Here is a 25,603-nt window from a genome sequence, read left to right on the forward strand (position 1 = left end):
ACAAGCTAATTTAGTTATTCGTTGGCTTGACTTGATAAGACAAAATTAAAAAAAAAATTGACATTTCTTTGATTGGCGTCCCCGGCTGTCGAGAAACCGCGTCCCGCGCATCGGAAAACCTTAGAAAAAACAATAAATACAGTCGGTTGGAGTTACTTTACAATAATTTGCTGTTCTAGTTTGGTACTTTGTTTAAATAGTTATGGTCATCAACACCATTCAACTCGCTAGGGTCTAAGAATAAGTGGTTTATAAAGCGCAGTGTTTTGAAATAACCAAACTAAAAATGATCGGAAACGATGCATCAAAATGGACTCCGGAAGACACCATCAGGGTTTTGATAGCTTCCGATATCCACCTGGGTCACCTAGAAAACGATCCAGTGAGAGGCGAAGACAGCTTCATCGCGTTCGAGGAGGTGCTGTCGCACGCCGTGGAGTACGACGTGGACCTGGTGCTGCTGGCCGGCGACCTGTTCGACCACGCCAAGCCGTCGCCCGCCAGCATGTTCAAGTGCACGCAGATCATCCGCAAGTACTGCTTCGGCGACAAGCCCATCGCCGTCGAGCTGCTGTCCGACCAGCTCGAGAACTTCTCGCGCGTCGCCAACTACGAGGACCCCAACCTCAACGTGTCCTACCCCATCCTCTCCATCCACGGGAACCACGACGATCCCGTGGGCCAGGGGAGCATAAGCTCTCTGGACATTTTGTCCATAACGGGCCTAGTCAACTATTTTGGGAAATGGACTGATTACACCCATGTACGTATCACACCCGTGCTTCTTCAAAAAGGAGTAACTAAATTAGCTCTGTACGGTCTCAGTCATCTCAAGGACCAGAGACTGTCGCGATTGTTTGCAGAAAAAAAAGTTGAAATGGAGAGACCGGATGAGACTGATGATTGGTTTAATTTATTGGCATTGCATCAGAATAGGGCAGACCGAGGACCAGGAAATTACATACGTGAAGATGTACTGCCGTCTTTCTTGGACCTAGTTGTATGGGGGCACGAACACGATAGTTTAGTTTGTGAAATGAAGAAGAGCAAATCAGACGGTTTCTCAATCGTGCAACCGGGAAGTACAGTAGCCACATCACTAGCGGCGGGGGAAGCGTTGCCAAAGCATTGCGCTTTGTTGCAAATACATAAGACAGATTACATACTGTATCCGATCCCTCTCAAAACAGTTAGGCCTTTCATATTTAAAACAGTAGTATTATCCGAGGAGAATCTAGGTGACGAAGGCGTTAATGAAAATGAGAAAGTACAAGAATTTCTCAAGCTGAAAGTGAACGAAGCGGTCGAAGAAGCCGCAAGCAAACGCAGCGGAAATCCTAAACAGCCTTCGCTGCCTCTCGTAAGGTTGAGCGTTTTTTACGAGAGAGATTGCCAGGATTTCAACAGAGTCAGATTCGGGCAGAACTTCACCGGAGTCGTCGCGAACCCGAACGACGTGCTCATAATGAAGAGGGAGAAGAAAATCCGGGAGCGGAAGGAGGCGCCGGCCGACGACGAGCCCGTGGAGATGGCCTCGGCCGCCGCCGCCGCCGCCGACGTGGAGACGCTGCTGCACGCCTACTTCGGCGCGCTGCCGCCCGCGCGCCGGCCCGCCGTGCTGTCCGTGCGCGCGCTCACCGACGCCGTGCGCGACTTCACGCTCAAGCACGACGAGGACGTGTTCCGCCGCGTGTTCGACGCGCACAAGCGGCGCTGCGTGGCCGCGCTCATGCAGTCCACGGCCGAGACGCCGGCCGAGGCCGACGAGCGCCTCGCCGACGCCAAGCGCGAGCTGGACGAGGCCGACGCCGAGCGCCTGGCCGAGCTGCTGGACCGCGCGCAGCGCCTGGCGCCGCCGCCCGTGCGCCAGCCGATGGTGGTGCTGGAGCGCGACGTGGTGCAGCTGTCCAGCGACGACGAGCCGCCGGCGCGCGGGCGCGGGCGAGGCCGGGCTCGCGGGCGCGCGCGCGGCGGGCGCGGGCGGGGCCGGGCGGCGCGCGAGCCCGAGCCGGCGCCGGAGCCCGTGGAGCGCCGCACGCCGCGCCGCTCGGCCGCGCAGAAGTCCGCCTCGTGGCTGCAGAGCCTGGCGCAGTCGCGGCGCCGACGCAACTCCTCCGACGAGATCGACTCTGACGACTGATAGCTCCCGTTTCGATTTCGCACATGTAAATGTAGGTTCTCTTTTATTGTCAGCGCTTTAGGCCGGTCCTCGAGATGTTCTCGATTTTATTTGTGCTGGTTTATCTTATTGTTAATAAATGAGAGTCATTATAATTCCAAAATTTTGTTATTATTCATAGTACCAAACTTAATTTTTGCCATTTCCTGCAAATCAAAGCATTATTCAGAATAATAACCTCATTACAGTTTAAGGTACACAATGATTTATTACAATTATAATAATTGGCATTAAAAGTTTAATAGACGAGTATCGATCGACATTCGGCTTAGTTTTATTCTGTAACCTATTATTTGATACCGTTTGAAGATAGATAAAGCTCATGAAGCACTTTCAGGATAAGTAGCCAGTTTTTTAATGTCTTGTAGGTATAGTTTAGAAATAATCGAGTGAGATCACTTATCGTTTCCACTCTGTAGACATGAAATCTTTCACAATGGAGAAGTTTCCAATTTTTTTCTATTAATAAAACTTGAAAATATAAGTAAAAACCTAATAATCATTGTGAAAGAATTATGAAAATATCTCTAGAAATAAAGAAGTTACAGGGCCCCAAAGTTGCGCATAACTTTTGAGTTTTGGTCTATATTTTAATCCCATTCAGTGAAATAAACGTTTTCAACATCATGAAACTTCTCCATTCTTTCGTCGAGCAGGACGGCGCGGCACGCGGCTCCACCAAGAGATCGGATTTCATATCCAATCTGTCGTTTTTAATGAAAGTCAGGAATGTTAATAATTACAAAGTATTTATTTAGATAAATAGATGTGTTCCCGTGTGTGTATACTCTTAACGTTAGTCGGCCGGTCGGCGCAGGCGGGCTAGGCGAGCTCGGGCGTGGCGGGCGGGCGGCGGCGGGCGAGCGCGCGGCGCAGGTAGCGGGCGGCGGCGGCGCGCGCGCGCTGCGGGCTGGCGCCGGCGAAGGCCAGCGGCGGCGCGGCGGCGTCCAGCGTCAGCACGTGCAGCGGCGCGCCCGCCGCCTCCAGGGTCGTGGCCTCCGCCTGCAGCCCCAGCGCCGCCAGCGCGCCCTCCAGCCCGCCGTCGTGCTCGGCCTCCAGCGCGCGCAGCGCCGCGTCCCACGCCTCGGGCTCTGCAACAAAATCAAAATCAAAAATATTTATTCAGTTTAGACCACAAGTGGCACTCATGAACGTCAATAGAAAATAATAAAAAAAGAAAAGGTAGCCCTTATGGGGCACTTTACATGTCTCCTTATCTTTTGTGCCCTACCGGCGCTTCGAGACAAACATATGGCAAGTGCTGAGAAGAAACGCCGGAACAAACTCAGCTAGATCGCGTCGTCGTGCTCGCCCGCGACCGCTCGGCGAAGTGGGGCACGATGATACCGTCGAAGTGCGACAGAGCGAGTGGAGCCGGTCGAATTAAACCCGTAGTTGTAGCAGACAGACGGCTTTGTCACTTTTGGGCGTCTTTAAGGCGCGCGCGCACTGGTGACTTTTTTTTGTCGCCGTGACAGTATCCGTGATAGATAGTACGTTTTATACCTTTATAAAGTGAAGAGAAAAACTGTTACGGTGACAACAGTCACCCGTGCGCGCCGCGTGCCTATTGTCCGGTAGTTGACGAGTTGATCCTCATGCACATTATTTCGGGACAATATTATTTGATCCTCTAAAAACTAATTGATGTTTTTTGTATGTGCACTTTTAAAAATAAATGATGTTTTTTATTATATTTTATCTTTATATTAATTATTGGGTCTATATTAGTTGATCTANGCGGGGAGTTTGATCCGAGCGTCACTATTATAGTGTGCGTGTGCACTCATGAATAATTTAATGGGTACCGATAACACTCAAACATTAGCTGAATAATGATGGGTCGCGTCTTCGTGGATGACACGATCTACAGGGTGTTAGGTAAATGGGTATAAGAGCCGACACTAGCCCATGTTAACATGGGCTCATATACCCATTTACCTAACACCCTGTATATCTAGAAGAACTAGACGATATTCATCTTAGTGACGTCCATCTCTACGACTGATGTTGTAATAGTAAAAAATAGCTTTGGTCTACAACTTCGCTCGTTAAATTCAGATTGTCATACAAAAATAAAACATGCATTCATGCAAATGGAGTTTTTGGCTAGACTGTGGCTTTGTGCGGTTTGCACATTTAGCCAGTGCCGAATAAAATTATGCAAGTTGTCCCACCCAACAATTGTTTTTGATACTAGTTACCTTATTTTGTCGTAGTGCATGCACTGATGCACAAGCCGTGCAAACTAAGTTAAAAATGTGACAGTGTGTAATTATAATTTTTTTTATGGGGGATCTTTGCAACGATGTACCGCCTGGCGGAATAAATACGTATTATGGATCCCCATAATTTTAAATGAATGCGCAGCATGCTTCATTAAATAAACAAAAATTTCAGCACACTTGAAACTTAAAAAGGCTACCACCAAAACATGTTTGTAAAAAATAAAACAACAATACTAGCCAATGAAAAATATTGGATTTTAAAGCCAACAAACAAATACGACGCTACTCCGTTCCGAGTAATAAGTTTTGCCCAGTATAATAAATTCATTAAAATGTGTTGCAAATTGTGGAATCAATCTGGCCTTCGACCGAGTTCCCGGCTCATCTCATGCGATGAAACCTCTCAATCTTTATCACATTGCCCAAATAACTATTTGCTAAAACATGGCTCATTATGATCGAGAGTTGATATCTCATTAGATATCGCATGTGTATGCACTATTGCAAACATAGAGACTGGCATACTGTGTGCGTGAAATTTTCATACAAATATGTCGCAGGAAATCGGAAAAACCGCGCAATCGAGCAGGGAGTTTTTTTTAAATCNCTTTTTAATCGTCGAGCAAGTTTCGGGACCACCACAAAAGATCCCGTTTTTCCGATCACCCTACGACACACGGATAAAGAAGCATGTCAGATTTCATTCATACAGCGGAAGCCGGGCGATCGGCGTCGCGTCCCAGTCGAGGACAAGAGATCGGAGGGGGTTCGCGGCGCGGCCGGGCGGCGCCCAGTATTCGGAGCGGAGCGCGCGTTAGGTGCTCCACCTACCGAGGCGACAGGTCAAACCTAGGTGGTAGTCCGCCACGCGCTGGCCCAGGTCCGGCCGCAGCCGCTCGTCGCGCGCCTCCTGGAAGCGCTCCATCGCCTTCGCGTGCGCGCGCACCAGCGCGTCCTCCTGCAACGGACGGCAAGCTTAGCGAGAACTCAGCGGGGCGCAGACTAGGGACGTTATGGATATGTATAGTCTGGTCCGTGAGCATGTAGAATTTTGTCCAATGACCCCTAGCTACCCATCCTTATCACTCGGGCGTAATTATATTGCTGTCGCGACTGTGCGACTGGCACCCGCAGTGAGTGTGCAAGCGCGATAGCAACATAATTACGCGCGAGCGATAAGGATGGGTAGCTAGGAGTCATTGGACAAAATTCTACGTGCACACGGACCGGGCTTTAGTTTCGGTTATGGATACGGATATTTTTTATTTCGGATATCCGCAAGTTTCGGTTACGGTTACGGATATCTGTGCTTTAAAATGCAATTTTCAATAGTTGTCCAACACGGTTCATTAATGGCACACTTTACATGGAATAAAAAGTAATAAAAGAATAAAAATGTATAGGTACTAAAGCTCGCACACTCACTGCGGGCGCCCGTCGCACAGTCGCGACAGCAATATAATTACGCGCGAGCGATAAGATGGGTAGCTTGTAGTGATGGGCCGACTATGGTCTTTGTCGAATAACCGACTAGCCGACTAATCGGTTTCCAAATTGCCGACTAGTCGGCCGACTAATCGGCAATGCCGATCATTCTAATACCTACTTGTTCGAAGAATAATATCTAGATTTTCAAAGAAATAAGAATATCTAGATTTATAAGAGATATACAATAACTTCTTGAGAAATAAGATTTCTTTATTATGAGAAAAAATTAAAAGCAACATAACAATCACTTAATAGTACCTACGGTAGATGTCATAATTTTCGACTGCGGAGGGGTCAGGGGAGGTGACAATAATAATATAATCGCTTCCTGCTGGGCTAGGATGCGCGCCGTGATATTCTTATCGACGTCAAAATGTATGGGAAAATAAAATGGCGTGATAAACGCTTATCGCGGCGCGCATCCTAGGCCCACTGATTCCTCTTCACCCTCATGGTGTGGACCACGAGGGCGTGGGGATTTCCTGGTATTTTTAACTAATCTTAACTTTATATGAATTCAGACTGATTGCCAAACTTTTTAATTACGTGAAACCACTTTAGACTGATTTTTGCTGTCAAAAGTAGTTGAGATAAACGCCCTTGGTAGACCAATCATCTTGGTGATTATGAGTTTTATTTCATTCACATATTTAGTTTTGTAATGCGCCGATGCGCCGATTATAATCGGCATATTTTGCCGAATAGTCGTCACTAGTCGGCCGACTACAAATGATGCCGAATAGTCGGCTTTCCCGACTAGTCGGCCCATCTCTAGTAGCTTGGGTTCATTGAACAAAATTCTACGTGCTCACGGACCAGGCTTTAGATGGCATTATTAAGGTAAATCAGGCTGTTATGCCTTTACATAATATAATGCTGTACAAAAAACAATTTAAACTGCCTACATCCGAAAATATCCGAAACTTTTAATCGATTACGGTTACGGTTTCGGATATCCGAAAGTTTCGGTTACGGTTACGGACATCCATAACCCACCTCCACGAAGTCCTTGGTGAGGCGCGCCAGGTTCTCGCGCAGGTAAGAGTAGAGCTGGTCGGCGGCGATCTGGCGCGCGGCCTTCTTGGTGGTGGCCGTGGCGCTGCGCGAGAACTGGCCCACGCGCGCCGCCACCGTGAAGTGGCGCAGGTGCGGCGGGCCCGTGTCGCCCACCTGCAACACCGACGAACGACGTCATTTGTGAAAAATCATATGAAATTAATTTCATTGATCACTCCTTGTACGGTGCAACCGTGCATTTTTGTTTGTATAGCATAAATTAATTAGGTCAACTAATGCGCGCCGTCGATCATTTGCATTTTTACACCAGTTCACGTTTTACACCGACACACGGCGGACGTCTACTCATTATATTATTATCAATATCAGTAGTTATAAGTTATCATCAATAAACTCTCTATCTCTCAATCAAGCATTCTATCATTTAAGATGTCCCGTACACTCCTGCTATTTTACTTCACATAGACTGCTATAATTTCACAGTCGACAAAATCACGAATCGTATGAATTTCATTCATTCATTCGAGCGAAGTCCGTGAACGCAGCTGTGCCAAACGACCGAGCGAGTAAGAAGGAATGATTTGTTCATGTGCGTGTTATAAAAGGACGAGAGATGTGATGACAGAGCATTTTAAATATGAACTTTAAACTAAAAGGTGTAAGGTTTAGATTGTCACGATTCATATGATTTCATTAGATAGCAAGTTGCAACGTGCTTGTTGTTTGTTTACAACGAAATGAAAGATTTTTCATAGGTCGCGCGGTTATTGATTGTTGCATACATACTGTGCTGTGAAACTGTTTGTTTTCTGTTGTGCGACATAAAATCAAACGGATATTATGCCACATTTCATACAGGTAGCTAATTAGCAATCGTTCATCATAATAAAATTCATACTTCATTAAAAGTAGCATATTAAATGAAAGAGCTACATTATAACACTGAATAAAAATCATTGCCTGTGAAATTTCACACGTGAAATCATATGAATAAAAATCATAATTTCATAGAATGAAAAATAGCAATAATATTCATGGCTAATACCACAGAATAATAATAAGTACTACGTACAGAATTTTACTTCGCGAAGGTATTTGAAAAAATGTGTGCTCAATGTCATTAACAATATGGTGTAATTTAGCCTGTCTCAAGAGTCAAGCACCATTTTGTTGACAAACGTCAGTGATCGGTACTGCGCCGAAGCTATAGGGCTGACTTTATTTTCTTCCATCATACACAAGAATACGCGTGCGTCAATGCTCGCTCGTATGCGAGGCCTTGTCGAATAGTAGTAGTAGTCCTGTAGGTGGGCCATCGTGCGTGTTTTGTTTTCGATGTAAACTCGCGGAGATGAACAGGCCTGCTAGTACTGACCAGCTCGTACTCGGCGCCGGGCAGGCGGTACTCCTCGCACAGCTCCTTGAGCAGCGCCACGTAGGAGCGCGCGCCGCCGCCGCCCGCCTCGCCTGCGCCGCGCGCGCTCGCCGCCGCGCCCTCCTCCGCGTCCGTCTGCAACGCGCGACACCGCACGTGAATACCATTTACTCGATAAACTTATGTTAAACGTACCCACAGGGTGTGGTTTTGTAAAACGACGCCCTTCTTAGGGGTGGTAGTACACATGAAAGTAATTGCAAGAGAAATACAAATAAAACTCATTTATTTCTGTAAATAGGCTTTAAAAAGCACTTTTACACTTCCCAGTATTAACCCTACCACTGCTTCAGAACAATAAATGAGCCAGTGCTGAGAAGAAGCAGCGCAAGAAACACATTCACATTGTCAAAAATTTAACTATTACTTTATTAGTAAAAACCTTGTTCAAACGTCTTCTAAAACCCTCGAGACGGCGCTTGTTACCGCCCGCACCACCCCCGCGTGCCCCGCTCCACCACCGAGCACATGCGGCCGTCGCCCCGTGTGAGCGGGGGGACTGACCGATAGTTCGCCCGCGTAATAATACCTGATTTCATGGATATTTCCATTAAAATTTAAGGTATTTTTTTGAAATCAGTGTCGTGTATACTACCACCCCTGAGATGGGGGTTGTTTTACAAAACCACACCTGTATAGAGCTTTTCTATAACGTATGTGCCTATTATAATATTATAACTGTGTAGGATTTTTTTATGACATTGTTAAGTACCCAGTGAGAAGGTCTAAAAAGACATAACGATACATATAAACACTGTGAACGTCCATCTCGTAAAATGACCCGTTTGCTTCGCACCGTGTCCCGCGGCCCGCCTGCCCTCCGAATGGTGAAATAATCTTCGTGGCGCATCGTTTCCACATTTGTTTAACCCTTGATCATGAAAATATCTCCACTCCTAGTCTAAATATGATAGGTATTCGATATTTTGTTCCCAATCGCTTAACGGCGCGCGATCACCTTTTCATTTGGTTACTTTGTGTCTCACACTGACACTCAGTATATTGTTATTATTCAANTTATTCAACGTTTCATCAATGAAATCAATCGAAAGATTATTTCCACAATTTTTCCGCCTAGATACCGGTATCGAATACATCTTTATATTCTGAACTTGGCTGTCGTACTGCCAGGTCTGGATACTCGTGGACGACGTTATTATCGCGTTAATTCTCTCTCGTATTTTGTGAAATATGTGATCTACATCTGCAGCACAAGGCCGGGTCACAAATTCTACGACCTCTAGGTCCACTTCGAACTCGTGAAAAATATCCCATCCCATGACATCGGTCCAGTTTCCCGTTTTAAAATCTCGGATCTTAGATTTTCAGCATTCGATTCAAGCACGTCATACCGGCACTAGGAAAGGTTTCGCGCTCAGTATCCCATCGTCGACGAGCGCGCTAGACGGCAGTCCCCGTAAAGGTGTAACTCGTGGACTCACGGGAGACGCTTCTCGGCGCGCGGGGCCCGGGGGCGCTGGCCGCTTGCACCCCGCGGGGCCCGGGGGCGCGTGGGGCGCCGGCCGCTTACGCCCGCTCGGGCCCTCGTCCGGGCCCCGCGGGGCCGACGTGCTCGGCGAGTTTAATTCAGTCGCTATGGATACATTATCACTCTGAAACATTTGAAACTTGCACATTTTACGCAGCACATGTTTGGGAAATACTTGTTATATATTTATTATACAGTTGGTTAAAAATATAGTAACCCTTGACGCCGAATTCATTATTTTTTTATGTACGATGTCTTAATATCTGTCCATTATAATAAAGCATTAATTTTTAGAAGCCACTTATTTAATGATTGTAAAATCTAATTGTAAGATAAAGAAAATCAAGAAAGTATTAGCTGTGAGTAATGATATCCTTAAATACACTGTCTCTGTCAGCGTTTCCAAAATGGCAAGAATGAAGAATTAGGGCACTTGTATGCATAGTCCGTTATTCAATAATATGCCAAAGAGCTCCGTAAAAAAATGCAAAAAACATACCAAGCCACTGTGCGATTACAGCTGTTGTCTCTTCCTTTTTCGTTACAGTATTTTACGATATTCAATGAGCGCATACAGAATTGGACCTAATTTTCAGTTTTAGACTTAGTTATCACATTCTTTCAAAAGTCAACACTTATACAGTTCTCCCTGATGTTAGTACCTGATCGTGCGCGGCGTAGGGCGGCGGCACGGGGTGTCCGAGCAGCGCCAGGCGGCGCAGCATGAGGCGCGCGGCCTCCTGCTTGGCCTCCTTCTTGGAGCGCGCGGCGGCGGTGACGGCGGCGCCCAGCGCAGCGCAGCGGTACTCGAAGGTGGCCAGGTGCTGCGGGCCCGACTGCAACGAGCGCGCGCGTGGCTCAGCCCGGGGTTCCCGAACAACGTGAAGAGGGGCGCCGTGACAAATTAAAAACATTGGGAACCCCTGGCTTAACCGTTAGGCTTGATTTCCTCCTACGCTGACGTTCGGTCGCGTACATCGGTCGAGCGTACGAATAAACACAATGTTCTATGAAGCACCGCACTGCAACGCCGTCGTCAGCGGCAGATGATTACATAGAACTAGTGTGTAATCGTGCGCGCCGCTGACGTCGGTCACCGATGTCAGCCTAAAGGGAAATCAAGCCTTACATTACATTTTAAGATGCCTATTGATTTTTAGATAGATGTTTACTTATTGCATCACAATAATGTAACATAGGGTAGATAAGGCTTAAAGTTAATTATGGAGAATTTATATAGAACTGTTCAGTTAGAACAGTGGTCTGCCAAGTATTAAAAAAAATATTAAAATGCATCACAAAAAAATGAATTATACAACATTGTTCATCTGGTATTCTGGATGAATCACTGGATGGATCAATATCAGATTATCACCTGAATGAAGAAAGTGGAATTTTTAGTATCCTCATTTCATAAAACCCTTTAGTATCCCAATGTCTTATTTATATGCAATTTACAGAACCCCAATGTAAAAAGTCTCTGACAGATATGGGTATATTTTTGCATAACGATCTAGGTATCTATAAAAATTACTAAAAGGCAATTATTAGGATAGGACAGTAGAATACTTTGCATAATGTAATTAAATCATGCTGATAAACAAAGTTATAATATCTGTCCCCATGTCAGTATTGTGTGGTGGTGTGATACAGGCCAAGAGCTTCCTCGTTGTGGATAAAAAAAAACATAGTGATTGGTGACCTGGTGTTAATTCGACATCAGAATCCATAGTGATTACTTAATAAGTGTTTATGATATATTTTTTGAATGGACACAGTGGCATATTATTATAATGAAGTGTGGTACCTGCGCGATGCACTCGTAGTCGGGCGTCTGGCCCAGCTTCACCATCATCTCCTGCAGCACCGTCACGGCCGTCTTCATGATGCTGCTGAAATTATTTACATCTTTTATTATTCTTATGACTTAACATCCAATGTACTATGATGCAATGAATAAATGAATTATGTTTTTGTATTTTCACTAGAACTGCTTAAAAAATATTACAATAATAATCCTGTTACCATACAAGCGAGACAATAATAATTTGCTTTTGCTATTGAAATGTAACCAATATGAGTTGACTTTTATGGCATAATTTATTACAGCAGAATAAATATCAAGGATGAGGAATCCTCTAAGATCTATCTGTGTAGGTATGTGCTGTACCAAAACTAAAATGAAAAGCAAAGAAGATACGTTGATATTTCCCTAATAACGACATTATCTTACATGACGGGGCTTCCAGAACTTATTCACGATAAGTAACCCATGTAATTGACCACCTGTACCAATTACCATGGACCTGTGCATTACAAATATGATGAAATACTCACTGATAACAAATCGAATTGAGAGTAACAATGATAACAAATAACATTTACTTACAAAAAAATATTCTTCTTGTATTGTTTAGGCGTGTGACTACAACAACACACAACAATTTAACAAAAAATACCCTTGTTTTGATTCTTCTTCAACCAATTCATTTTATGATTGTCAATTAGGGATGCTACCACTCGAGTCGATAGTGTAAACTCTCAATCGGTCTCAATAAACTATCGTTAAGCCATGATCGCACTCTAGCAGGGTTGCCAGATATCAGCTAACTCAATTCGCCTAATTTTTCCTACCGAGTAGCCTAAATCGCCTAATATTTTTTTTTTCCTGAAGTAGCCTAATTCGCCTAACATTTTGAGATAAGTAGGTATACAAAAATACATATCAAATCGACACATTAACCCATTATAGACTAGCGGTCCCATATGGTACCACTTTTTTGTGTGTTTTAATTTGGCTCTATACATTAACACGTGAAAAGATGCAGTGCTCTGATTGATGCAAATCGTAGCCAATAGATATGGTCTATGCTTATAGGAAAAAAAATTTACAGTTATTCTTATCAGTTGTGTGTAATTGATGATTGAAGTGAGCGCATCAAAATTTTCTCTTAAAAATTGACGCGCCATAAAAGTAAGTGATCATATTTTTTTTGTGTGATAGTGAAATACTGATTTTGTTACAATCTTGTATTCTCCATAAATGCTTTTATTGTGAAATGGTGTAAAATTACGTTGATAGGTAATAATAATGGGAAATATTGTATGTCAAAATTACTGGTACCGTACGGTACCGCTAGCCGCTTACCGTGTCTTTTTAATTACTTTATTTAAGCGGTTTAGATTTTTCATACAAAAGGATTTTCCCGCTAATTCCCGTTCCCTTGGGAATTTTGGTAATTCCTTTCTTAGTGCACCTCTACGGTATTTAAGCTACGTCCCTTCCAAATTTCAAGTGCCTACGTTTAGCCGTTTAGGCTGTGTGTTGATCTGTCACTAAGTCAGTCAGTTTCTCCTTTTATTGTATAATATTTAGATTCTTTTTTAACTACAATGTCGTTTATATAAATTACATTGATGTTTTATAGTTCTTTTTTGTTTCTTTGAGTAATATTTGATTTTAATATTGATTTGATTTTAAAGGTGGAAGAAAAAACGTAAGAAACTATTAATAGCAGGGTTACTAGCCAATGGATGGCTAATAATGGCTATTAATAGATAATAATCAGTTATTATCCAAACTAGCTGGCTATAAACCCATCTCTAATCTCGACCGTGATCAGTGACCATAAAGTCATCTGTCAACGGGTCGATTAGACACGATAAAAGCACTAAACGATATTTGTTTACTTTTAGTGCGACATCTCGGGTCGCAAGGACCTGATAAGTTTTTTTTTCAAATATTTACTGTGACGAAGAAACAATTGCAAAACAATATTTATCTTTCGTACTACTGAAAAGACCGAATATATCCATCCCGCACTAAGGCATCCAGCACCTAAGGTCAATTCGACCCGATAACGCAGTGTGAACGTGTTAAGTATGCTTTTTTAATAAAAAATAAATCTTTGAACATCAAGTGCCTTTAAATAATTTCCATCCTTTGACTACAACTTAATAAAAATAAGTACCATAACATAATTATTTTGAAGATTATTTGGTATAGACAAAAAATAATTTATACAAATCGAATTATTTAAAAAAGTATCACAATATTGAATATTTGGTGCTCATTTCTTTTATTTTTGAGGACCAACAAGTAACGATCAGATATAATTTTTACATCTCAATAATTTTTTGCGTAGTTCAAAAGATATTAAAATATCGATCGATTTCATTTATTTTATGTCTCAAAGAAAGAGGATCAATCATTAAAATAGATGACCATTTAGATTTTTTTATTTGCCGTTTTTGCTAATTTAAAAAGATCATTTAAATACATGCCCATTATTTCCAGTTGTTCATAAATATTCTTAAGGGCACCTCAATTCACCACACCCACTACTACAACTACGTGTTTCACTTCGTGCTTTACTCCATCGAGCAGTAATCAGAGAGCAGAAATAACAGGAGTAGCAGCGCGCGTTTATTTCCATACAAAANCCATATGGTACCAGCATTTTTTTTCCAGATTAGAGGTCGAATAATTTTTTTAATGCTTGTATAGCATTATGTAGACCATAATTATGAACACATTTCAAAAAAACAAAAATCTGACACTTTAAGAAAACTCAGTCTATAATGGGTTAATGACAAACACTGTTTATCTCTTTCTAACTTACCCATGGTGACGTATGAAAAAAGAGATAGATAATGTTTGGTCAGCCTACTCATTCTGGCAACATTTTTATGTGACGTCGATAACTACCTGACTTGTGCCGAGTACATACAAGATTAATTATAAGAAATCAACATGGCTGCAATATAGGCAATCAGCTGACAAACACACACACACACACACACACACACACACACACACACACACACAAAACCTGTCATTTCCTATATTGCGGCCATGTTGTTTTCTTAAATCATGTATTTATATTGCGTGTGTGTGCGTAATGTATGTGTTAGCGGCAATTTGTATAATTTAGTAATTCTATACAATCCCTAGTCAATGTGTAAAATCAATGCCTGGGGCGCGCAGGCATTGTATTATTATTGTTCAATAAATACTTTACCTAGGCAGTAGGTCTAAGATGCGCGCCTCGATAAGCGGTTATCACGCCATTTTATCGATTTTGCTTTCTATACAATCCCTAGTCAATGTGTAAAATCAATGCCTGGGGCGCGCAGGCATTGTATTATTATTGTTCAATAAATACTTTACCTAGGCAGTAGGTCTAAGATGCGCGCCTCGATAAGCGGTTATCACGCCATTTTATCGATTTTGCTCATACATTTTGACGTCGATAAAAGTTATCACGGCGCGCATCTTAGGCGTACAGGTGTATGTAATTCCTAGGCATTGTATGGAATACCAGCTGGCCCACCGGTAATGTGTAAAGTAAACAGATTTTGATCATTATTATTTATGTAGGTACGGTTAGGGTGTAGCAAAGGGGGTGCAGGACTTAGCCGAATAACCGAATTTTCGAACGTAATTTGTCTGGAGCTGACACTTAGAAAAAAATTGACGGATTTAGTATGGAGTTTGGATTTTTTAGAGTAGTAAAGGGGGTAGGGGTCATTTTAAAAAACTAACTGAATTATAGAATACTAGGTTAGGATTTATTTTTCCAAGATAATCCTGAAGTAGCCTAAATAGCCCAATCTTATTTTCTAGGTAGCCTAAATGGCTACCGGTAGCCGTTTGCATTTTTTGGTCGCCATTTGACCCCCAGAGGTAGCCTAAATGGCGATAATTCGCCTAATCTGGCACCACTGCACTCTAGTAGCTTACAGTATCGATAGACTATCGTTAAACATAAAGCTTAGTTCTCACTAAAAAGTAATTAAGTTTAATAACGCACGAGCGAGTAAATTAGTAGCAAAACGTGAACATCAATTTGTTTTAAAAATTGTATATTTACAGTACAGTCAAAGTCACAAAACTCACAAACGGTCATCAAAACCACTTTTGACAGGAAAAATTAGTCAAAAGTAGTTTTTCTTGATTTAAAGTTCAGAATATTACACCGGTCCAAAATTCAAAACGTTTCTACGTTAACCCTTTCACGCATATGGGACACATTTGTCCCCGCATAGTTTTTATGATTTACAGTAATACTAGTTAAGTTAAACCCTTTGTAGTTAAATATTCTTAAATTTTATTATTATCTTTTATGTTTATGCGCTATAAATAATAAAAAACGCGATTCTTTGTGTAAAAAAATACTGGCACAAAACGTGAAAAAAAAATTCGTTAGACGTCAAAATTAAAAAATATTTTAATATTACTTAGCAGCTTTTTGGCCATTATTTTTCTTCCGATTTATATTCACTAATAAGTATAATTATCGTTTTATTACATATTTTCGATTTTCTTCGTATGCATAATGAATATTATGTAAAAATATGTATTGGGACACGGGTGTCCCTATGTGCGTCAAAGGCAACTTGGTTCTTACTAAGGATATTGTTTGCCTCGTTATAATTTGTATGTTTATATTGATGTTTTATTTATAATTCATATATTTTTTTGTTAATCATTTGTCTTCAAATTGACTTGAAGAAATTTCACTCAGGAAAGACAAAATTTAGAAGTCATGATGACTGACAATAGTGACAACGAGGATGGTTTTCTCCTTGATGAAAGGGTGTCTACTGCTGGACAGAGGCTTCCCTGAGGATTTCCACAACAATCGTTCCTGTGCTGCTCGTATACATGAATGTATATGAGCAGCACAGGAACATGAGGCCTGCCACACTGCGTCTTCCTATCCATGGGCGCCGCTCGAGAAATTTTCTGCTCAAACGGCCATCACTTCTGCTAGCTACGTGCCCTGCCCATTGCCGCGAACGTTTGGTAATTATGCGGGCTATGTCTGTTACTTTGAGTCTCCTGCGAACATCCTCATCACCCTTTGGGTGACTTTGAGCCTTCTCATAAGGTGAGGTGAAGTGTTCTCCTCATAGTGAAGGAACACGTCTCCCTTCCGTGCGTCATCGCCGCCAAGCCAACACACATTGGTCAAAGACTTTCAGTCAAAGGTCTTGAGACACTTTGGATAAGAAGAAGTCCCAAAGCCTCTAGGATGCTGTCCCCCCAAGTAAGATTCAACTATTGTAGTCACGGCACGGCTGAGACCCTGGAAGACCTAGAATCAATGCTCTATGGCCTCAGTAGAGGCTCTCAATAAATGGGATTCAAAATAAACATGGACAAGACGAAAAAATTATGTCAAATATCCGTGTTACACGCACTCCTCTGAACGCAGGAGACTCTACACTCAAAGTTGTTCTTGAAACAAACAGTCAAGTTAGGTAGGTCTAACGTCAAGAAAGAGGTCTATGATGAGATGAGGATCAGACATAAAAATACGTAAGATGTGATGCTATCTTTTTTAAATTTCTTATTATAAATATTAAAAATAAGCTTATTGACTAAATTCAATGTGTACTTTTAGTGTGATTTGTATTTATTTTGCAATAAAAGCGTCCAAGTATTTTATTTTCAATATATGAGGCAATGTATACCTTAACGCATATAGGGACATATGTGTCCCCGACTGAAAAACACTGAAATACATAGCACTTATATTTTCTGTACTACTTTTATGTTAAATTAGACTAAAATAAATAGATATAACTAAAGAAAAAATAATTTTATGGTTTGGATTGGTTATAAGCGTGTAAGGGTTAAGTAACTTACCTTAGGTACTTAAGTACCTATTTTTTGTAGTTACTTTTCTTCTCATCACACGATTTTTGAGGTCAACTATCCAATACCACAGAACACAACAGTACCAGTCCAATACGGGTTACCTCCACCATATCGAGTTACAAATGATCGAAAATCAAAATATTGAACATGTTTCATCGAACGATCAAAATATCGAATAATTAATATCAAAAATCAATATAGAGGTTTTAATGAAATGTCATATGATTAATGCATAAACATATTCATATAGGTACACATTATTTTATTTCCCACTTTAGGGTACCATAGTCAACAAGGAACCCATAGCTCTATCTTTCTATCATAATTATCACAAGATCGACATTCCATATTTTAATCGTTCGATATTTTGATCGTTCGATCATTTATAAATTCGATATTCTGAACGTTTCGATGAAACGTGATCGATAATTATTTTGAATTTCGATTATTTGTAATTCGATATGGTGGAGGTAACCCGTCCATACTATCGATAGCTCGGCATCTCTAATGTCAAGCGCAGACAGTTGACAAGCGTCAAATAAGCTGTCATTGTATTTTTTTTAAATAACTTTAACGGCATTGGATTGTCCCCCTGTCTGTACAGCAAAAAAAAAAGTTTTGTAATAGATAGGTGTCCGCCTAGAAGTCCGTGGTGGTACCATACGTTTCTAGCTCTTGCTCAGCTACCACTTTTCTAACAGTAAATTAATAAGTGAATTGGTCTTTCCTCTATACATTTACTTAGCTTATATTTTTATTTTAGTTTGAAACTATTTTCATTTCGTAATTTTACGTTTGTACCGGACTGGCAAATGAAATTTTTATTAATTAGGTACCTAGCAGTAAGTATATTTATGAATTAGATCGTTTTTTTGAGATCATACAATAATGCATCTTCGTTTGGTCTGCTTACTCCCGCTGGCAGCGCACCGTGGGCAGAGTGCGTCAGGCGCGGCGGGAGGCGCGGAGCGGGCGGGGGGGCAGGGGCGCGGACGCACGGGTACGGGGTACAGCTTGGGGCGCAGGCGGCGCTCCTTCGGCCGCAGCAGCTCGATAATCTCGAACAAGGTCAGAAGGAGCATGTACACAAAAGTGAGCCACGCGGCCGAGTAGATTAGCTCGCGTACTGCGCGTGGGTCTGGCCAAGTACACTGCTGGCGCGACATCACAGTGTGGAACCGGTTTAGATGATTACGAAGTCACTCCACGGACAGCGGCAGGTAGAATTCAATCCAGGTAGCGGTGCTTATGTTCAGACGGACAGTGCACCGACTGCAAGTGTCCTCAGCACGGGCAGCGGCGCGCCCGCGCTCGCAGCGCGCGCCGGCCCCAGTAGAGCAGCGAGTGCACGAGCACGACGCACGCGTACACGATGAGCACGCGCGCCACGGCCAGCACGGCTGCGCTGCCTATATCAGGAGCCTCGAAGCGTTTCTTCCGCTCCATCACCTTCGTTAGATTGCCTGGAAGCTGTCTGGATCACTGGGCTGTATTGTTAACATTTTATTGAATTACTTAAATTTTGATTATAAAATGTAAACATTTGGGACATTGACAGATTTCTGTCATTGGATGTCGACTGTTGGTTGATTGACAAGAGAAAACCTTAGATCAAAAGGTCAAAACAAAAAGGGAGAAACCCAATTTGATTACCCGATAGAGCCCGACCCGATGGTATGATGTTCATAGATTTATTAAAATAATTTAAGATTTCATGATTTTCCTTTCATTTGATTTATCAAAAGAGACTGGGCGGAAGTGGTCCAAGAACCAATAGCGATAGCGGTATTTATGTAAGGATCCTCAATACCTCAACTACACCCACATACGAAGGTGCATCAAAATCTGACCAAGCAGTTTAGAGAAAAACTTTACCCCCCCTATTACAAAAAGTTAGACTCAGTTTAAACCATGGTTTAAATTGACATTTAGTATGGAAATGTCATTTTAAACCAGAGTTCGTCCCGTGTTTAACTTTTTTGTAATAAGGCCCTACATGTTTTAATTAAGTCCTATTTTATGGATTGATTAAAGTAATAGGTTTTTCTTAAAGATACTTCTTTAGGCAAGGTTTAGCTTTTTTCATATTAGGGGATAGGTGGGCACAAGGGCTAAGGGCTTGACACATAACGGAGTCGAGCGAGTTATTTGAGGCAGGGTGTAATTTTAACAGATTTTAGTAGGTTGGATTCCCGGGTTTTGGCAAGCGAATTTTTGTAATCTTTGAATGCAGTTTTTTTTCTTAAAAAAAAATAAAGCAATATGTTCTTATGTTTAGACCTAATAAATAAATAAAATAAAGTAAAATATTCTATCTACAGTAGGTACTGAGAGTAGGTAGGTACTTTCTCTTCAGGTGACAAGGTTCGTAGGTACATACTAAAGATTTTCTGTCGTAATAAATAAATCGTCAAAGTTTCCATAATGTCAATTTCCGTTTTTACGAAGAGACAGCTACTTAGTTCCCGGAGGAAGCATATTATTAGAGGCCGTGTCGCCGGCCGGGAATATATTACTCAGAAGTTTTTCCAAAAGCTTTTCATCTGGCATCAGTCAACCCATCGGGGAAATTGTATGATCTATGAGGGTTGTTCCGGCCTAGTTGGAATAAAACGATTTGTGATATTTTAGCGCTGCTTTTATAAAATATTTTAATGATTATTCAATTAATTTTCATAAAATTTATAGAACTAGGCCTAAGCACAGAATAATAATAAGATAAGTAGCTACCTAAACAAAAAGGGCCCTAAAACAAAAAAGTTAAACGTTCGTTGACATTTCCATACTTAATGTCAATTTAAACAAGTGTTCAACCCGCGTTTAACTTTTTAAAATAAGGTAAATCGTAATTAGATTCGTCAAGTACTAATTATTTAATTAATTCATCAAAGCATGTGATTAATATGATCGTCCATTTACTGTGAACCTGTCCTAAGGCTTAAAAACTTCTTCAGCGTTATTAATGGGTGATCTTGAAGTTACTTCTCAACTTACTTGAGTACCCAAGTTCTTAGTTTTCCGTCGGGAAAAGTAGGACAGGAAATCTTCAATAACGTACCTACCTACGAATTTCAAAGGATCGGAGTTATTGATGTAGGTTTACTTATTTTTTGTATAAGTCCAAATTAAAAAAAAATAACAATAAATCCGACTCCAAATAAAAAGTAGCAAAATAATTACATACCTACCTAATATTATGACGAATTAATATTATACCATGATTGATACTTTTGGAATCGGCGACGGTATCTACTCCTTCTCAGCGGCACAGAATAATAAATAAGTACTACGGTAAGTATGTAAGTAGTATAATAAGTAATAATAAGTAACATGCCAGCGGTAACATGCGAAAATGCACTGTCTGACAGAATCCCACAACCTAAGTAATCCGACTACATGAGTAGCCGCGCTATGAACTGCTGGGAAGGGGTACCTATCTTTGTTCAACAATAACGTCGGAACTAATAGACGTTAGAGTAATAGAACATTCGTTTTGTAGAATAGCTCAAATACTAGTAGGCAATACAAAAAAATAAAACATACTTTAACGACCTGATTTTTCTTGTATTTTGAAATAACTGAAAAATAAGTGAAAATGTCATGTTTTTTCCACTTAAATCCAGTTAACATGTATAAGACTTGTGTTGTTTTCTACTTCTACCAATAGATAAGTTTATTAGCTATCGCATGGCATACTACTTATAAAATATTTCCTTTAGTGTTAAGGTGCCCAAGTGCCCACGCTGTCGCTTGTTTCTTCATTCTTGTAATTTGCGAGAAAGGCCCCAGATTTTAAGTATTTTTAACGATAAAATTGTCTATAGTTTACGCCCTGAAAGTTTGATCTGTAGGTACATGCCCGGACACACTGTGTAATAATATCTTACTTACCTGAAGTTTTATTACTGGTATACTGTTTAGTAAGTTACAACGTCTTGCTACAGTTTTTAAGTCCCATATCCATAATAATATGTTGCAGGTCATCACTTTTAACAGCTATTGTTGAAAACCTCTCGATATAGGTATCGTTGGTTCATAACCTACAAAGTAGAGAATAGGCAGTATTATCTATGTAGGTATAGTTCACTGTACTTGACAACAAGGGCACACTGCCTACCGAAATTAGTAATGTCATACCGTGCTCAACCATCAGAACTATTAGCGATGCCGCGATGTGTCTACCGACTAAAGTACTTACGAGTTAATAAGCAACTAGGTAGCTACGGAGTCACCTTTTGTAGACGTTTCTACTTTTATCGCCATCATGATGGACTCGACTTATTTGGAATGGTCGATACATACACTTTCAGGGCAAAGATATTATTTATCACTCACTTGTTCTGATTTAAAAAATACATAAGTCTACCTACCTATAATTGGTTGGAGACCATATCCCACCACCACCCATGGTTCTTCCTGCCTCACGGTGTAGACGAACCGAATCTCGGGAGAGCGCGCGGGTACTTGCTCTAGGCTCCTTTCCCTGGCCGCTTTGCTTGACCCCCTACAAATTTCTCTGTTCCATGTCCCTTCTCATAGTTAATTCTCCCCTTTCTGGGGCTTGACACCACAAATACGGAGAGACCAATTGGATTATATTTAAAACTAGCGGCCGCCCGCGACTTCGTGCGCGTGGATCTCGTTTTACCCCCCCTTCATCTATCTTACGCGGTTCAGATTTTTTCATACAAATGTTTTTTCCCGCTAACTCCCGTTCCCGTGAGAATTTTGCAATATCCTGTTGTAACTAAGCTTTAAGTTTACTTAAGGTACCTGCATGCCAAATTTCAAGAGTCTATCTTACGCGGTTTAGATTTTTTCATACAAATGTTTTTTCCCGCTAACTCCCGGTCCCGTGGGAATTTTGCAATATCCTGTTGTAACTAAGCTTTAAGTTTACAAAGGTACCTACATGCCAAATTTCAAGCGTCTAACTTAAGCGGTTTAGATTTTTCGTACAAAAGGATTTTCCCGCTAATTCCCGTTCCGGTGGGAATTCCTAAGTATCCTATAACCTGCCCAGGAGTATGAAGAATAATTGTACCAAGTTTCGTTAAAATCCGTCAAGCAGTTTTTGTTTCTATAAGGAACATACAGACAGACAGACAGACAGACAGACAGACAAAAATTTTACTGATTGCATTTTTGGCATCAGTATCGATCACTAATCACCCCCTGATAGTTATTTTGAAAATATATTTCATGTACAGAATTGACCTCTCTACAGATTTATTATAAGTATAGATGTGGTAGGGTAAAAAGATTATGAGACATGTAGAGGCTCCTTAAGAGCATATTTTATGACGATTTGTAAGAACTATTTATTAGTCTAAACAAATAAAGAAATTTTGACTTTGACTTTGACTTTGGAGGTAGGGACAGGGACAGAGCCTTCACGGAGAAGACGAAAACTAAAAATATGCTAGATTGATAAGTAGGTATAAATCATCTGACTATAATATAAAAAATGAGTCGCAGAATGTGTTGGTAAGCGCATAAAGCCCTCAACAGCAACGCCTGGACTAATTTTACTACTTAAAAAAAAATGTTCCTTGAAGTTCAAGGATGGTTTTACGGCGATAAAAATCCGGGAAAATCCTACAAACTGACCTTTTTTCACGCGGGCGAAGCCTGTTAGAATGGACGTGATCATAGTGCTCTGTATAATAAGGTAAATCGAATGGCAATGCGAAACAAGTAACTATGGCGAAAAACGTTAAGAACTCTCAATATTAGTACATTTTCGAGAACCCGATGTAGCCTGTACACTGTGTACCTACTCATACTTACAAGGAGACATGCTGTAAAAAGTATACACCGAGGTGTGTGGTGGTTGGGTGGTAGGTAGATAAATCGCTGATAAATGTCAACTGTCAAGTTTTGGCAACCTACGCACGAATTGGGGGACGATCCTGTGATTTTAGCATCGGGAGCCTCACTCTGAGACCATGGAAGCGTTTCTATTGCAGCTGACGAAAGTAGAATGATTACTTAGTGTCGAGGAGGAGCCGCGCGGACGCGATATTGATTGATGACTGTCTTGTCGTTTCCACGCGTTGTTATTATCGACGTGTTCACGCCATATATTATTTTAATATGATGATGTCACTCCACCTCTTGTAGGTTTCAGTACAAATTAATATTTATCTACAATCATGTTAAATATCATGAACACTAAAATGCGAAATGAAGCCCCAATTTCGGATTTCCTAACATGCTATAAAACTATAAAGAAAATAAAAAATAAAAATAAAATCCTACAGTGATCAAATCAATAAAGTGATAGGATCAAATATTAAATTCAACAAATCAAACTTGAATCTATGCCGAATTTGGATATACCTAATATGTAGGTATACGAGAGAAAATTCATTCAAGTGCAAAGTTCTTGACCACAGATTCGGTGAATCCTAAAAGTTTGGGCTCGTTTAAATTCCAAAGATGATGAGAAAACCGAGAATCTCGGTAGAAGGATTCCGCAAGTCATAAAGTGCCCTAAATACAAAAACTGCGAGAACTTCCGAGTTACGTAATACGTGAAGCAGGGGTAGTTTGAAAGAATGCCGGTGTAGAGTTACTAAGTTAGATAGGGTAACCAGATAATATATTTTACAGTCAAAACACGTAATCGGTCAAAACCATCTTTGATTGCAAAAATCAGTCAAAAGTGATAATGGCCAAGGGTATCATAGATAGGTATCACGTTAGAGCACTTAAAATATCCTCGATTTCCGATGTTTTTCATACAGTTAAATGGTTTCACATTTTTAACTATTTTTACAGTAATAGTATCGAAAATTGTGGATACTTAATCGAAAACAGGTTTTGACTGTTGACGGACGGATTTGGATAGGGATTTATAATTTTATAGCAAACGGGCAAAAACAACGATGTGTCATTGGATTTCTTAAAAATAACCTTGGCCCTCTCGAATACGCGTTTTGAAAGCCTAATAGCAACCTAACATTACCTTCTTTCCTTTTATTCTTAGGCTGAGTTGCACCACCTTATTTTAACCGTGAAAATAATAATAACTGGTGCTTTTTGTATGGAGTTTGACAGATTTTTCACGTTTGTCAAAGTTAAAGTAAGAAGGTACTTGGACGAAGTAAGGTAGTAAGTTAGTGGTAATAAGAAACCCTGAATATCTGGTAGGTAATTCTGGTACTGTCCCTAACTGTGATCCCCGCGATAGCTACGTCGTTGTTATTTCACATAAGCGTCATATTGCTTAGTTTGTCGGATACTTTAACGCAATATAGGACAAACTAACAATAGGAAACCGCTGCTATTTCAAAACTTCAAAGTTGTCTCTACAAACTTGTATCATTTGGCAAAGCATTAAGCAATACAAGTTTTTGTTCAAGTTATAATGGTGTTGAGTGTCGTTATTGCTCACGTAGGGCTAGAGCCTTACGTACCTGAAAGAAGTAAATTAAGTTTATTCAGTTTCGTAATTTATTTTACTGCGATTCTTAAAAGTTCAATGTTGACAATGCGAGACAATACAGGCAGGGGGGATCTACTCCAATAACAAGAAAAATCAGATTAATTACTTATTCAAAGGGTTTATTTTGACTGTTTAAGCTGGTTTCATGGGGTTTTAAAACCAAAGAACTCTAAAACAATATTAATTTTAAAGCGGTCAACGCGATCCCCGCCGAGCCCGGGTGAATTACCATAGGCCCCGGATGTCACGGTCCGGACTGCCGGGTTCGTTACGAACGCAAACCTTATCTGCACCGTCCCTCACGCATCTCTCATCATTCACACTCGCCCCTTTCGGTTAAGTAGATGTTTTGGAGCAATCCGTAGCTACGATTATCTGGAGTAACCTGTTATCATAAACAAAATAAAGATTTGCTATTTTGTTTTCAATTTAAAAAAATACAAATATTTGCAATTAAAGATAAAACATTATTAATTTCATCAAGGCACTACAATACACAAAATCGAATAAGTCTAACTTACCTCTATCAAAGTCGACCCACGTCTGGCTGGCGTTCGCTAAGTGGAGGCGTAATAGAGAGTTATTACGGCACTCCTCCGAGTCTCGCGGGGCAATCTATTGTCGCGGAGGAGCAGGTTACCGCGGCATGCG

At 41.1% G+C, this 25,603-nt stretch overlaps 2 protein-coding genes across 11 annotated transcripts; one reads left to right on the forward strand and one right to left on the reverse strand.

The window, feature by feature from the left end:
* Positions 1-76: 76 nt before the first annotated feature.
* Positions 77-2,282, forward strand: mre11 (double strand break repair nuclease mre11). The gene has a single exon (XM_028321391.1). It carries the CDS (start codon positions 287-289, stop codon positions 2,138-2,140), a length of 1,854 nt encoding a protein of 617 aa, XP_028177192.1. The 5' UTR covers positions 77-286; the 3' UTR covers positions 2,141-2,282.
* A 668-nt stretch (positions 2,283-2,950) lies between these two features.
* Positions 2,951-12,572, reverse strand: R2D2 (protein). Of its 10 annotated transcripts, none has more exons than XM_028321381.1 (8): positions 12,070-12,140; positions 11,644-11,725; positions 10,499-10,672; positions 9,700-9,960; positions 8,288-8,422; positions 6,892-7,065; positions 5,239-5,365; positions 2,951-3,270 (listed from the first exon to the last, which is right to left on the reverse strand). In XM_028321381.1, exons 2-8 carry the CDS (start codon positions 11,719-11,721, stop codon positions 3,002-3,004), a joined length of 1,218 nt encoding a protein of 405 aa, XP_028177182.1. In that variant the 5' UTR covers positions 11,722-11,725; positions 12,070-12,140; the 3' UTR covers positions 2,951-3,001. The 10 variants fall into 10 exon arrangements, with proteins under 10 accessions (XP_028177182.1, XP_028177183.1, XP_028177181.1 ...); XM_028321382.1 differs by having other exon boundaries at positions 11,644-11,728; positions 12,070-12,130; XM_028321380.1 differs by lacking the exon at positions 12,070-12,140 and adding an exon at positions 12,226-12,572 and having other exon boundaries at positions 2,952-3,270.
* Positions 12,573-25,603: the final 13,031 nt, after the last annotated feature.

Source organism: Ostrinia furnacalis, unplaced genomic scaffold, assembly GCF_004193835.3.
Source record: "Ostrinia furnacalis isolate ACB-3 unplaced genomic scaffold, ASM419383v2 OfSCF7525, whole genome shotgun sequence".
NCBI classification, from domain to species: domain Eukaryota; kingdom Metazoa; phylum Arthropoda; class Insecta; order Lepidoptera; family Crambidae; genus Ostrinia; species Ostrinia furnacalis.